Source organism: Rhinopithecus bieti, unplaced genomic scaffold (genome assembly GCF_001698545.2).
Source record: "Rhinopithecus bieti isolate Rb0 unplaced genomic scaffold, ASM169854v2 scaffold_14937, whole genome shotgun sequence".
Lineage (NCBI taxonomy): Eukaryota > Metazoa > Chordata > Mammalia > Primates > Cercopithecidae > Rhinopithecus > Rhinopithecus bieti.
The window spans coordinates 1,835,008-1,851,733 of NW_016808492.1; the positions used below are offsets into that span (position 1 = coordinate 1,835,008).

The 16,726-nt window shown below is 35.0% G+C and overlaps 1 protein-coding gene across 4 annotated transcripts in view; it reads right to left on the reverse strand.

The window, feature by feature from the left end:
* Positions 1 to 16,726, reverse strand: part of MMS22L (MMS22 like, DNA repair protein) — a 167,556-nt gene that overhangs the window by 34,016 nt on the left and 116,814 nt on the right. For all 4 annotated transcript variants that reach the window (XM_017886760.1, XM_017886761.1, XM_017886759.1 and 1 more), the window contains 3 exons: positions 11,636 to 11,805; positions 8,796 to 9,007; positions 5,577 to 5,740 (listed from right to left, as the gene is read on the reverse strand). In XM_017886760.1, the coding sequence (XP_017742249.1) occupies positions 5,577 to 5,740; positions 8,796 to 9,007; positions 11,636 to 11,805 (546 nt within the window). The remainder of the gene's footprint in view (positions 1 to 5,576; positions 5,741 to 8,795; positions 9,008 to 11,635; positions 11,806 to 16,726) is intronic.

A 16,726-nucleotide genomic window follows, 5' to 3' on the forward strand; every position in this document is an offset into this window, starting at 1 on the left:
TTTGGTTAGGATTATCTCAGCAATGCACATAATTTTTTAGTTCCGTATGAAATTTAAAATAGTTTTTTTTCAAATTCTGTGAAGAAAGTCAGCGGTAGCTTGATGGGAATAGCATTGAATCTATAAATACTTTGGGGAGTATGGTCATTTTCACGATACTGATTCCTTCTATCCATGAGTATGGAATGTTCTTCCATTTGTTTGTGCCCTCTTTTACTTTATTTCATTGAGCAGTGGTTTGTAGTTCTCCTTGAGAAGGTCCTTCACATCCCTTGTAAGTTGTATTCCTAGGTATTTTATTCTCTCTGTAGCAATTGTGAATGGGGGTTCACTCATGATTTGGCTCTCTGTCTGTTATTGGTGTATAGGAATGTTTGTGATTTTTGCACATTGATTTTGTATCCTGAGACTTTGCTGAAGCGGCTTATCAGCTTAAGGAGATTTTGGGCTGAGACGATGGGGTTTTCTAAATATATAATCATGTCATCTGCAAACAGAGACAATTTGACTTCCTCTTTTCCTAACTGAATGCACTTTATTGCTTTCTCTTGCCTAACTACCCTGGCCAGAACTTCCAATACTGTGTTGAAGAGGAGTGATGAGAAAGGGCATCCTTGTCTTGCACCAGTTTTCAAAGAGAATGCTTCCAGTTTTGTCTATTCAGTATAATATTGGCTGTGGGTTTGTCATAAATAGCTTTTATTATTTTGAGATACGTTCCATCAATACCTAGTTTATTGAGTTTTTAGCACGAAGTACTGTTGAATTTTGTCGAAGGCCTTTTCTACATCTGTGGAGATAATCATATGGTTTTTGTTGTCGGTTCTGTTTACATGATGGATTATGTTTATTGATTTGCTTATGTTCGACCAGCCTTGCATCCCAGGGATGAAGCCGACTTGATCGTGGTAGATAAGCTTTCTGATGAGCTGCTGGATTCGATTTGCCAGTATTTTATTGAGGATTTTCGCATTGGTGTTCATCAGGGATACTGGCCTAATAGTTCCCTTTTTTGTTGTGTCTTTGCCAGGTTTTAGTTATCAGGATGATGACGGCCTCATAAAATGAATTAGGGAGGATTCCTTCTTTTTCTATTGATTGGAATAGTTTCAGAAGGAATGTTTCCAGCTCCTCTTTGTAACTCTGGTAGAAATCAGCTGTGAACCTGTCTGGCCCTGGGCTTTTTTTGGCTGGTAGGCTATTAATTACTGCCTCAATTTCAGTACCTGTTATTGGTCTATTCAGAGATTCGACTTCTTCCTGGTTTAGTCTTGGGAGGGTGTATGTGTCCAGGAATTTATCCAACTCTTCTAGATTTTCTAGTTTATCTGTGTAGAGGTGTTTATAGTATTCTCTGATCATACTTTGGATTTCTGTGGGATTGGTGATAACACCTTTATCATTTTTTATTGTGTCTGTTTGATTCTTCTCTCTTCTTCTTAGTTTGGCTAGCGGTCTATTTTGTTGATCTTTTCAAAAAACCAGTTCCTGGCTTTATTCACTGATTTTTTTGAAAGTTTTTTTGTTTCTCTATCTCTTTCAGTTCTGCTCTGATCTTAGTTATTTCTTGCCTTCTGCTAGCTTTGAATCTGTTCGCTCTTGCTTCTCTAGTTCTTTTAATTGTGATGTTAGAGTGTCAATTTTAGATCTTTCTGCTTTCTCTTGTGGGCATTTAGTGCTATAAATTTCCCTCTACACACTGCTTTAAATGTGTCCCAGAGATTCTGGTACATTGTGTGTTTGTACTCATTGGTTTCAAAGAACATCTTTATTTCTGGCTTCATTTTGTTATTTATCCAGTAGTCATTCAGGAACAGCTTGTTCAGTTTCCATGTAGTTTTGCAGTTTTGAGTGAGTTTCTTAATCTTGAGTTCTAATTGGATGGCACTGTGGTCTGAGAGACAGGTTGCTGTGATTTCTGTTCTTTTACATTTGCTGAGGAGTGTTTTACTCCCAATTATGTGGTCAATTTTAGAGTAAGTGCAATGTGGTGCTGACAAGAATGTATATTCTGCTGATCTGGGGTGGAGAGTTCTATCGATGTCTCTTGGGTCTGCTTGGTCCAGAGCTGAGTTCAAGTCCTGGATATCCTTGTTAAGTTTCTGTCTCATTGATCTAATATTGACAGTGGGGTGTTTGACAGTGGGGTGTTAAAGTCTCCCACTATTATTGTGTGGGAGTCTAAGTCTCTTTGTAGGTCTCTAAGAACTTGCTTTATGAATCTGGGTGCTCCTGTATTGGGTGCATACATAGTTAGGATAGTTAGCTCTTCCTGTTGCATTGATCCCTTAACCACTATGTAATGGCCTTCTTTGTCTCTTTTGATCTTTGTTGGTTTAAACTCTTTTTTATCAGAGACTAGGATTGCAACCCCTGATTTTTTTTTGCTTTCCATTTGCTTGGTAAATCTTCCTTAATCCCTTTATTTTGAGCCTTTGCACATGAGATGGGTCTCTCGAATACAGCACACTGAAGAGTCTTGACTCTATTCAATTTACCAGTCTGTGTCTTTTAATTGGGGCGTTCAGCCTATTTCATTATTAATTATTTTTGAACTATTTCCTTTGTGGTCACTCTAAGTTAATCATATATACCTTATCAGAGCTTCAAATTTATACTAATACAGAAACAGAAATCCTATGCACTGTATAGCTCTATTTCTTTCTCTCCCTTTTTGTGGTATTGTTATACCTATTATATAATATCTACAAATGTTAAAAGTTAAAATATACTGTTGTAATTTTACTTTATATAAATTTATGTCTTTCAAAGAAGCTAAGAAAAGAGAGAACAGCAAATACATATCTTAACTTCTGCTATACAGGTCCAGCATTCATAATCCAAAGATCCAAAATTCCAAATGCTTCAAAATCTCAAAGTATTTAACAGCTGACATGATGCCATAAGCTGAAAATTCCACACCTGACTTCATGTGACAGGCTGCATATACAATTTATAAATATTGTAAAAAACTACCTTCAGGAGACATGTTTAAGGTGTATATGAAACATAAATGAATTTCATGTTTAGACTTGAGTCCTGCTGCTAAGATACCTCATAATATATATGCAAATATTCAAAAATCCAAAAGAATCTGATACACAAAACACTTCTGTTCCCAAGCATTTTGGATACGGAACACTAATCCTGTATTAACCTTCTTATTTATCTTTTCTTTTTTTTTTTTTTCTTCATTTATTCCTGGGTATTTGAGTTGCCATGTGGAGTCCTTTCCTTAGCCTAATACTGTTTTGCTCTCACCACCTTCTTTGTATTATTATTGGTAACTATATTTCTATATGTTATAGGCTCAACAATATTATATTATACAAATGCTTCTTAAAAACCAGTTAAGAGAATAAAGGTGAAAAAATGTGCATTCATACTGTCTTAATAATAATATGATAATCTTTACTAGAATTCTTTTGTGTGTATGTGGATCTGAATTACTGCCTGGGGTCAGTCTCAGTCTGAAAAACTTCCTTTAGCATTTTGTTAAAAGGTGGGTCTGTTAGCAACAAATTCTCTCAGCTTTAATTTACTTGAGAATGTCTGTTTCACCTTCGGTTTTGAAAGGTAGCTTTGCTAAAAAAAGATTCTTGGTTGACAGGTCCCCCTCTACCCTCCTGCTTTAAATCCTCTGAATGTCATCCCACTGTCTCTGGCCCCCACCGTTTCCTTTGAGAAGTCAGCTGTTAATGTTACCAGAGTTTCTCATAGAGGACGAGTCATTTTTCTCTGGCTACTTCCAAGATTTTCTCTTGGCCTTTAGCTTTTGGCATCTTTACTATGATGTATCTGTTTGTGGATCTTTTTGCATTTACCTTACCTGGAGTTAGCTGAACTTCCTGAATGTATAAGTTAATATTCTTGAATAAACTTTAAAAAATTTTAGACATTATGTATTATTTTAGGTTGGGCGTGGTGTCTCGCTCACCCCTGTAATCCCAGCACTTTGGGAGCCCGAGGCGGGCGGATCATGAGGTCAGATCAAGACCATCCTGCTAACATGGTGAAACCCCATCTCTATTTAAAATACAAAAAAATTAGCCAGGCGTGGCGGCGGGCACCTATAGTCCCAGCTACTCGGGAGGCTGAGGCAGGAGAATGGCGTGAACCTGGGAGGCACAGCTTGCAGTGAGCCGGTATCGCGCCACTGCACTCCAGCCTGGGGGAAGGAGCGAGACTCCGTCCCAAAAAAACAATATATATATATATACACACACACACATATATACACACACACTTATTTACTTATTTTATTTTCAATTTTTTTTGCTTTCTCCTGGTTCACCTGTTATATATATGGTGCACTTAATGGTGTTCCACATTTCTCAACAGCTCTGTTCATTTTCTTCATTTTTTTTTCCTCTGTGCTTTAGATTACATTATCTATATTGATCTATGTTCAAGTTTGCTAATTCTTTCTTCTGCCAGTTCTAATCCACTAATGAGTCCCTCTGGTGAAATTTTTAACTCAGCTATTGAACTTTAACTCCAAAATTTCCATTTGGTTCTTTTCATAAAACTTCTTTCCCTATTGTCACCAAACTTTCCTTTTCTTCATTTATTACACATTCCTTTAGTTCTATGAATATATTTATAATAGTTACTTTGAAGTCCTTGTCTATTAAAGACAATATCTGACTGCTGTCACTGGCAGTTTATGTTGCCTGCTTTTCTTCTCAGTATATGGATTGTACGTGCCTGTTTCTTTGCAAGTCCTGTAATTTTTTGGCGAAAATTGCGCTTTCAAATAATGAAGTCTACTCCTCCTCTTGCCCTCTCACTGCCTTAGATGTTGCTCCTGAGGTGGTGTAACCTCGGGTATACCCACAGTCTCCATGTGAAGACAATGGTTTTGGCAGGACTCTCACACTCAGCTGTTACGCTCTGCTAATTAATTTCTGGGTGATTGCTTTAATGTTTTTAGTAATACCCTGGGGCATAAATTGCTTTAAGGACTAATCTAATCAAATTCAGGCTCCTTTGAGGTCAGTGATTGAGATTTGTTCTGACCTAAGAGCTCTATCCCAAAGTGCTGGGATTACAGGTATGAGCCATTATGCCAGGCCAATAAATGTTATTTTTAAGCAATCACTAGAAGTAAGGTTGATGAGACTGAAAACAAAAGGAGTAGAATCAAAGGACCCCTACCAGTTTGCCCCAAAAATCAGCTTAGATATTTCAGCAAAAACCTGAATAAAAAAAGTATGATGACCTCTCATTACTTGATATTTAACAAATTGCCTTTAATACTGAAGTCAGATTTAACAAATATTCTTTGAGAGGTTACCAAATCTAATCAAAGGAAGTAGCCCTTAAATAAACTATTTGCCTCAAGGAGGAAAAAAAAGCCAAAACTAAAATGGACCAAAAACATCTCAGTTTGTAACCATTTTATCATACCTAACCTGAGCTCCTAGCTGGAGTTTATTCTTTAACCATGACCCCTATCAAGAGATATAAAAGAAGCACATACATTTTGTAACTATCCATTAAACTGATGGGAAACAGTAGTTTCTTAATTTGTGAAAAGAAAATGGTAACAAAAATAACCTTACAAACAAACTAACCTTGTGGTTCACCGACTAACACCAAGCATTTTAAAATGCCAGGGAGGAGTAGTTCGACTTCATAAACGTCTGTGTTAGTTTCCTTGAAGAGTTGGAGGATGAAGGCCAGAATGGATGCTAAGCGAGGAGGAGGTGAGGACCCCTTATACTCAAGGTAGGATTTCCTGAAAAGAAGCAAAATTTTGTATATTCTCTGCTTAAAGCTTCAATAGAGCAAGAACAAATGGCACACACTTTAAAGATACTGGCAAAATTTACCCCCCAAAATTAATACAGTTGTATATCCTTTTGGTGTGCTCTCAGGGCCAAAGCACAATATAGTCAGTCACAAACTAAACTGAAAGCAACCTTGTTTTACAATGAACTCAAAATCTAAATGAAAGCCTAATTGTTAATTTGTGGGTTTTTTTTTTCCTTTCTAATACAAGTTTGATATCCTTTATGGGTCCTCAATGCTGCAACATTTTCTCTAATGTTAAATTTGCATAAAGAAATCTCTCTTCATATCTATTTATGTAAGGACTTGGGAGGAGTCTTATTTTTCCACATAAACAGAGGACTGTCCTAGGAATAAGATAGGACATTCAAGCTTTATCTCCTTCCTTCCTCCAGTAAGTTAAAGACTCAGAGAACTAATTTAGGATTAAGTATTACCTCTCAAGACAAGATAAAATTTAGTATTAGAACTCAAGAGAGATCATAAGGATAATAATTTGACTAATCTTTCTTTAGTCCCACCTCTTAGAACAGGTCCAGGCTCATAATGAGTGTTCGGTATACATTTATTAAGTGAATAAATAAAAGTTGGAATTGCTTAGTTTCTGCAAATGTCTAGACAATGTGAAGATCTGTCAAATACAGCTAAATATAAACTAGACATCCATATATATATATATATACACACACACATATAAAAATATATATTTGCAAAGTAATAATAAACATAATGAGGAATAGAAATCACTAAGTATTATAAACATAAGGATAAGAACTATGTCTTAGTAATTATTTCTATTCCCTACAGTGACTTCCAAAAAATACTACATATTAGAAAATTCATTATTTGAGGTTTGCCTATTTTGTTTACTGCTGAATTCCTAGTGCCTAGAACAAACATATATTGGGTACCAGTGGAATGCCAGGTACATATCTAAGAACAAGAATATAAAATTGAGTAAAATATGGTCTCTGAAAGCAAGAGGCCCACCATCGAGTGGAGAAGTTAAATGAGAAAAAGAAAAAGACAATTACAATATAGCATAATGGTGCTTTTGACAAAGATAAGCACAGAATTCTCAGGAATTCAGAGGAAAGAGCCCTAACTCAGATGAGGGAGTGCAGGAATAGAGAAGCATGGCATGGAAGAAGTCATAGGAGGCAATCTCTGTATCTTTCCTGAGTATTTAAAAAAAAAAAGTTACATTTTAAGCCTTCAACTATAAATCATGAGAAAACATTTTACCGTATGTTAAGTAAATAGGAAAGTCAACTAATCCTGGGATCCTAAACACTGGGGTTTTAAACAGTTTTACAGATTCAATTTCACTTCAGCATCTGTCATTTAGATTGTACTAAAATTATTTACACAATATTTCAAACACTGTGGTAGGTTACTATAATCCTGTTGGAAATTCAGATACAAGTAAGGCAAAACTATCATAATTCTGCAAATTGAGCTGTACAGGGCATATGATTTCAAAAAAGGAAACATACATGGTACACTGACATATCAGGTATAGGTTTTATAAAAGATAGGTGGGATTTAGCCCCCAAAAATGACATTTTAATGGAGAAAGCAGTTTGAATAAAGCTGTGACATAGGCAGGTATGAGGCATTTTGGAGGGGCAATACGAATCTTATTAGGGGTTGTATGACACCATATGTAATACATCTGGAAACATTAAGTGATGGATCGCAGAGAACTAAGGAGTGTGAAATTTATTTCACAGGCAAAAAAGATCTTGCAGGTTTAATGGCAGGGAAGTTTCATAATGAAATAATATTTTAGGAAAAAATCTGGGGGCATTTTTTAGGGTGGACTAGAAGAAAAGACTAGGGATGCAGAAAGCAGTTAGGAGATTCTGACAATAGTTTAGGTGGAATGTACTAAGGGAAGAGAAATAGGAAAAGGAGGTCAGGATTGCCAAAGGATGGTCAAGGATAGGAAGCAAAGAAGATAAAGCTTCCAAACCTGAGTAACAGGACACTAGGAACTCAAAATGGTGAGAGGGGAGACAGAATTTGGCATGGAATTCTATAATGAGAGGTAACAGATAATATTGGGTCATTAAAAAACACAGAAAACTAATACTAGATAAGAATAACATATATCATCATAGCATCTTAATGTTTAAAACTAATTTCATATAAAATAAATACTACATGAAGACAATGACAAAACATTTTTTATTACTGAACTTCCTAATGTTAAAGGATATGGAGTTAGTAGAATATTTAAGAAGTTTCATTTTTCATTTGCTTAATAAAACTGAGTTAAGAGTAAACTAACAAAATAAGATTTCAGGGTGCTTCATTTCCAATATTAGCATTCATTTTTTCACTTAATTATCTTTATAAAATATAATTACTATATTTTATGTTTTTGAGATAGTGTCTCGCTCTGTTGCCCAGGCTAGAGTGCAGTGGTGAAATGCCGGCTCACTGCAACCTCCGCCTCCCAGATTCAAGCAGTTTTCCTGCCTCAGGCTCCTGAGTAGCTGGGATGATAGCCATCCACTAGCATGCCCAGCTAATTTTTTTGTATTTTTAGTAGAGACCGGGTTTCACTATGTTGATCAGGCTGGTCTCAAACTCCTGACCTTAAATGATCCACCAACCTCTGCCTCCCAAAGGGCTGGGATTATAGGTGTGAGCCACCACACCCAGCCAAATATAATTACTGTGTTTTTTACAGTATAAAATACAAATATTGTTTATCTGATGAAAAACTGAAAAGCAAAAATGTACCTTTAGGACATATATAGGGAAGGTAATAGCTACACAGAGAAAAGAGAAGCAGTTTAAAGGGCATTGTCTTAGGCTGCCATAAGCAAATGTCATTTTAATAAATTCTTAGATAATGCTTCTCAGGGAAAAAAAAAAGCTTCTGAACTTCTAGTATGCTAAGGGTTGCCAACATGTTTGAAATGCCACTTCATCACTTTTTAATACAGCTTAATAATTTGTACATACCACCTATATGTAATATTTAGATGTACCTTATGACTTGTACAATGCATTTCTTTAGAGATGATATTGGCGGAACAGTGGCTGTGTTTCTCAATGCCAGCAAAACAGGATGTTGTCCAAGATCTGAAACATATGGTGAAGCTGGAAGAAATCGCCCAATATACTGCTCAATAACATTCCCTAGCAATTGATTCAAATAGGCACTCGGATTTTGAGATTGACAACACACGATACAGATGCCCTACGAGGAAAAAAAGTAAGAAATACTAAGAGGTAAAGTTTCAAAGAACAAACAACATTTAGAAACTCACTAATGAAGTCCCCAGCATTAATATTCATGTGAGAATATAACAATCAAAAAGGATACCTCACGTAATCAACAGATAATGTACATACGAATTACAAGGAGTTAAGCCTGGGCAACACATATGATATGGTATCTAAGCATGTACGTCTTTGAGGCATAAACAAAGGAAGCAGGGGAGAAGTGTAGGAAGACAAAGGCAGATTCTTTTCCTCTAATCTCAGAACACTTGAACATTTTGCTCATCAACTACATTTATATGTACTTAAAATGTTATAAAACATCTTTAAGTCATTTTTTTCTAGGTACCGGTTATTTTGTCTAAGACTATACAATTTTTGCTAAAAGTCTTCCATGCTAAAATCTGAATTTTTTTTTAAAAGTAGTAACAAAGGGTAAAGAATATGGAAATTAAGACTCAGAATAACAATTTACTTAGTTTTCCTATAACAGGCACTGTGCTGTGTGCTTTATATTCACTATTTCATTTAAATTTCTCAAAGAACCATTGAGTTAGTAATACTGTATCTCCCTTTTACAGTTAGGATAACTAAGGTTTAGAAAAGTGAAGAGTTTAATAAAGTCACACAGAACTCTTGATATCTTGTTGCATGTCTGTTTATTTTGCTTCCATTTGTATAGCAGTTAACAAAATACTTTCATATATATTACAGTATTTAACACTTAAACAATTAAACCAATACCCTGAGAGAAAATGTTTTCTGCTAGTATTACTAAATATTAAATGCTACTAAATATAGATAATCATATAATAACCAACACAACAATACATTATATTCTAAAAGTTAACTTTTAATTTGGTACTTGGTGACTCACAATGTGTTTTCCAAGAGAAATCATTTAAAATGTTTGAAGTCTCCATTTTAGTTGTAAACGGGTATTTACCCAATAAGAAATTCTGAAAGTTTATTTGTAATGAAAAATAGCATACAGCTATTAAAATTGTACCAAATAAACAACTGAAAAAATCAAACAATGAACCCCCCCAATCCACCCACCACCACCAACTCTGTTTCTTGAATGGTTTAAGGAAAAGCACATTAAATTAGAAGAAAATGAAGTAATAAATGAATATTTTCTGAAAATTCCAAAGAGGAGAGCTGGGTACCATGAAGAAATTAAAGACATAGCTCCAGTTCTGCCAAATAGATAATACACCAAATTTTTAAATTTACCACTTACAAAGCTTGTGAGAATTCTTATTAAAATGGACTGTTTGGGTTTAAGAGGACCACAGGGAAGAAATATTCCAGACTCTCCTGCTACCCACCACTCCCCTCTATTCATCTCTCCCTCTGTGAGATTGGCGGTTCAGTCTGTGGTGTGGCTGCTTCCCCTTTTTATCATTCTGTTAGATAACAGGCTAAACTTCATTTTAAATGCTATTATGAATAAAAATTAGAGGGAAAATTTAAAACTTCTCAGAAATCTTAAAACTCTGTTACGAAATACATCTTTGAAAAGAGAATGTTATGTAATCAAAATCCATTTTCCCTTTCCTCCTCAGCTTCCCTTGTTGGACCTCAAATTAAGAAGCACTTATCTTCAATATCAGACACTAATAAATAATAAAGTACATCTCTAGCCTCATCCTTTCCTGAATGGCATATGAATATTTCCAACTGCTTACCTCAAACTAAAGCTGCTCAGAAACCAATCCTTACCTTCATCCCGACATCTCCAGGATTTCCCAGGTTAGTGAGTAGAACTACTATCTATGCAGATAGCCACTCTGGAATCCAGGAAGTATTTCACTTCTTTGAGTTCCTCCACAACACTCACTTAGCAAGTACTCTTAATCACAGCTCCCAAATGTTTTTGAAATCTGCTGTTATGGGTTTTATTCCCACTGCCTTAGGTCAAAACCTTCTGACAATATGTGGATTATTACAATGAACTCGTCACCACTGCTTTCCAAAACCTCCATACCAACTATCTTACATATTGCCACCAGAATCATCTTTCTAAAATGTAAGTATCATTATGCCACTCTACTTCTCTGCTAAAAATTCATCAGGTCCCCATCTAAATGATTAAGTCCAAACTTCTTAGGATGGAATATAAAGCCCTCCATTACATGTCTCCTGCCATATCAATCTCTAGCCACAACAGAACCATTTGATTTTCCTCAGTGTGCCATATTTTCTTAAAGCTCATGCCCTTGTACATGTTGCTCCCTCTGAAATGAAAAGCCCTCCAACTCCTACCCATTTTGCTCTTTTACCTCTGATGTTCTCTATAGTGTATTCTCTTATATCTCCTCACCCCCAGTCTGACTGATGAGGTCTGAAAAAAAAAAAAAAATACTGAGCACACTACCATAAGTGTGCTCATCTACCTCCTCTCTCAACTTTAAGCTCCTCTGCTTTTTCATTTTTGTTTCCAAAGCCAAACATAAAAGCAATCTAAAATATGTTCAACAAATGTGCCACACAATCACTTGAGATTATAATGTACGGTTTTTAAATCAGCATTTCGTAAACTATGTTTTTAAGGCAAAGTTTCCACTTTTTTAAAACTTTTAAGCAACCGCACATACTATACCTGGAGATACAAAGGAAGACTTTTCTGAATTGCTGACAACATAGGTGCAGGCAGTTCCTTCTCTTGCTGTAATACTGTATGTGGAAGCAGTAAACAATCTATGATCCGGAATAGTAATTTTTGGGCTTTAGAGGTGGCAAAGATTTGTGCCCATGATTTCACAAGAATTCCTAACAAAGAAGAGAAGTAACAGCATGTTGTTGTTATCGTCTGACCAGAACATTTTGTCATTTAATTTAAAAATTTGTATTGAAAGCCCATGGGACCAAATTAAAATAGCAAATAGGAAGAAACACATAGTACAAATAACAAATACTTATGTCAATTCATATATTTCACTGAAGAGACAAATTTTTCATAGAGTTCTGGGCCAAGGAAAACATACATTTTCTGAGCAACTGGCATTTAATATATACACAGGTTAAGTATTCCTAATCTGAAAATATAAAATCTGAAACGCTCCAAAATCCAAAATTTTGTGAGTGCCAACATGATGATCAAAAGAACTGTTCATTAGAACATTTCACATTTCACACTGTTGGATTATGGGTGCTCAACTGGTTAAGTATACTGCAAGTATTCCAAAATCCAAAAAAATCTGAACTCCAAAATACTTCTAGTCCCAAGAATTTTAGACAAGGGCTATTCAATCTTTTTACACTCACATATACACTGGAATATATTTATACATTATGTGACTACATTGGCTGAATGTTGAAATTATTCAGATTTCCCTTTTTGGATGCCCAGATGCAAATTAACAATCCACCTTTTAAAGAATACTGTAGGATTATGTATTATGGTTTTATATGCATACTAATTTTCCCTGGGCCTCATCATGAAACTCCACATTTTTTGTACCTCTATTTCTTCATATTTTAATCTTACATATAATTTTATAGGTGGCCTCAATTCAGTCTGCAATAGAAGTATAATTAAATTTAATTCTTAAAATAGGGAAAACAGGATTAGCTATAAGCTAATCACTTAACCTCCACGAACTTCAGTTAACCTCCATGAACTTCAGTTTTTACACCTTTCGATTATTTAATATAAACAAACAAAATTTTAATTCTGAATGAAGAGAAACAGATTTCTTTGCTACTTGAAATATATTATGGCTTCCTTGGTGCTAGAAGTCTGTTAATTGCCACATCTGATGATAATAAAACTTAACAAATGAGCACCCTTTGTTTAATAAAGTAATTAAGAGCAGATATATAATTCCCATTAGGATATATTATTGCTATTGAGGTCTTCTTACTGAAAATGAATTTAAAACAGATTAAGTGCTTATCCAAAAGTACAGGTGTATATCTACTGCATAAACTTTCATATTTTATTCCATCTTAGAAGGCAAAACGATAAAATTCAAAGTCATTTCCATTAAATAAAAAGTTTAAAATTTAAGCTCTGAAAGACAAAAAATATGCTTATGGAAGAGTAAGTTAAAGAAAAAAAACTCAACCAATTATCACTTCCAAGAACAAACAGCAACATTCATCTTTTGTTATAAAAGTACAATAATCAATCATAAAGAAACATAATGTTCACTTAGCAAAGTTTTAAATAATGCTGGTTTGCTCCTCATTTCTTCAGTTGGTGGAAAATTTCAGTATGACAGCAATATAACAAGAACTTATATTCTAATAACATTAACATACCCATAAGGGAAACTGCTATCATCACTGGCATATGAAATGATTCCTATTACTCTCAGGTGTCATACAGGTATGTTTCACTTTCTACAGTTTTAGTTACCCTTGGTATAGGTACCACATGGTATAGTTTAGTTACCTGTGAGATAGGGTACCACGTGGTATAGTTTAGTTGCCCATGGTATAGGACACCAATAAGATAGTTTGATGAGGGTGTGGGGAAGGCAGTTGGAGAGAGACACAAAGTTCACATAACTTTTATTACAATCTATTGTCACAACTGTTCTATTAATACTATTATTAGTTATTATTGTTAAACTCTTATTGTGCCTTATTTATGAATTAAACCTTATTGTAAGTATGTATGTATAGGCAAAAACACAGCATACATAGGATTGGTACTATCTGCGGTTTCAGGCATCCACTAGTGGTACTGAAACATATTCCCCATGAATAAGGGGAAACTACTGTATTTCATTTTCTGCAACGGTTAAAACACTTTGCTGAAGACTTTAAGCTTTAGGAGTTCATATAAGGTAGAGATATTTGTTTTACTGCTTGCTATCAGACGCCTACTTTTTAGGTTTCAGCAAGGAATATTTGTGTGTGTGTGTGTTATTAAACATGTAAAATGGATATACAAAATATTTTAAAGTAAAAAACTAGGAAAGGTTTAAATACATACAGTACCTTTGTAAAAACCTATTTTTTTTCTTTTCCTGGCTATAAATATATTATTTATGAATAAAACTGAAAATACAAAAAAATTTAATAGGATCTCCCCATTCAATGATCACCACTATACAAGCTCTTGAGTATTTACTTATTTTCTATCCTCTGTATTTTCTACCCTACGTATTTTGCCTATTTTCTACCCTACGTAACAATTGGGATCACTACAATACACATTTTTAAATCTTTATAGTTAGAAAGTAATTTTGCTCATTTAAGAACATTAAAGGCTGCATACAGTGGCTCACACCTGTAATCCCAGAACTTTGGGAGGCTGAGGCAGGCAGGTTGCTTGAGCTCAGGAGTTCAAGAACAGCCTTGGCAACATAGTGAGACCCTGTCTGTAGTAAAAATATAAAAATTAGCCAGGCATGGTGGTGCACATCGGCAGTCCCAGCTACTCGGGAGACTGAGGCACGAGAATTGCTTGAACCCAGAGGCAGAGGTTGTGGTGAGCTGAGATCACACCACTGCACTCCAGCCTGGGTGACAGAGGGAGACTCTGTCTCAAAAACAACAACAACAAAGAAAAACAAAAAAGAACATTAAAAAACACATTATGTACTATTGCTAGGTTAATAAAGTTATTAAATTCCAGAAATATTTATATAGTATACTACACTATCTCCTACTTTGGAGCTCTTTAATGTAGCTCTTACTCTCAATCCAGCGCCTGATACATAATAAGTGTTCTTTTTTGTTCAAAATACATGATGATGGGAATAAAAAATTCAAAAGATATGGCTACTTACTACAAGTTTGAAATTTGGTGGAGGCATGTCAAGTACACAAATAATAGTAACAAATGGCAAACTATAAATAATATCATGTCATAAGAAAAGGACAGATGAAGTGCAACGAGAGAGATGATCAAGTCTACTTGGGAATGTGAGAAAAGTGGGGAAATTTGCGCTTGGCACCGAAGGGTCATGACTTGAATTTCAATTACAAAGCAAAATGGGGAAGAATGGCCAAAGAGGCAGGGATGATTGAAAGCCTTATACATGGAAACAGAAAAACTATGAGATATGAAGAATGAGAAAAACAAAACAAAATTTACAGAGGAGCGAAGTTGATGGATCCACCCTGCCTTTTCAGAAATAACTGAGTTACAATTAAGATCATAGATGCCTTCTCCTTAATATGAAGGGTGATTTCATCAACAGTTCTGTGCCTTTCACTAGCAGTCTTGCAACCTTGTAAGTGAACAGGAGAGGTGTCCCCAGTTAGGAACTGTCAAGGTAAATAAAGTACAATGTTTCAGTGGTTAACTCCTTCCCTCAAATGGTTATGCTATCGCAATCCCAACATTTTAAAACACCTTGGAGTTCTCCCAAGTTTATACTTTGCTCTTTGTTTTATTCTAAACCTTTAACATGAAGAAATCTTTAAGTTACCTATCCTAATTTCTAACAAATAAATGGGCAACATTGTAGCAATATACTCTTCCTAGTCTTTGAAACCTAGACAAAAAGAAAGAATACAGATCAGCCATTTAGTCAAAAATCAACAAGGCAGCAAAGCAAAGTCCTCAATTTTCCTAAGTAGAATTTTGTCCCACGTCTATATCAGACATTTAGCTTGGCAAAAATCTAAATCTGGAAACAGAAAACTTTTGTAGACACTAATAAATTATAAGCATGAATGACAATATACTTATTAATTTGGATTTTACTATTAAACTTATAAATTCTCACTTATATTTTTCTCTAAAATTAAGATGCCTGAATTGCTATAGCTTTTACTATAATTTACATTTTCTATATTTACACATTTTCACATTCGCCTTTATCTATTACAACAAAGATAAAAAGTTTCAGGCAGCCCGAATCAGGCTTATTCGTACATTCATAAGATTAAAGGGAACAGATAAAACGTTTGACCACAGAGAAATAAAGAAAAAAAAACACAAATTCTATATAAAAGTTTCTAAGGAAATCTTTCTCATTTACCTTTATCCAATTCCTAGTTTTGGTTAGCACCACGGTTTTAGTAAACAAAGATATGTTAATTACTGACTTCCTAAAGAAAGATAAACTCCATTGTTATACAAGAGGCATAGAAAAAGATTTCTTTTTGAAAAGAGAAGAGTATTGTGAGAAACAAGATATAAAGCATAAATATTTTTAGTGCTGTATTAAATCCTATCTCCTTCATACAGAGCAGACCATAGAAATAGATGTAAGTGACAGTTTTCTGTTTTTAATTCTAACAATAGATCGGCATTTTTTTTTCTTTTTTCTTTATTTTTTTACTATACTTTAAGTTCTAGGGTACATGTGCATAATGTGCAGGTTTGTTACATATGTACACTTGTGCCATGCTGGTGTGCTGCACCCGTCAACTCGTCAGCACCCATCAACTCATCATTTACATCAGGTATAACTCCCAGTGCAATCCCTCCCCCCCCCTCCATGATAGGCCCCAGTGTGTGATGTTCCCCTTCCCGAGTCCAAGTGATCTCATTGTTCAGTTCCCACCTATGAGTGAGAACATGCGGTGTTTGGTTTTCTCTTCTTGTGATAGTTTGCTAAGAATGATGGTTTCCAGCTGCATCCATGTCCCTACAAAGGACACAAACTCATCCTTTTTTATGGCTGCATAGTATTCCATGGTGTATATGTGCCACATTTTCTTAATCCAGTCTGTCACAGATGGACATTTGGGTTGATTCCAAGTCTTTGCTATTGTGAATAGTGCC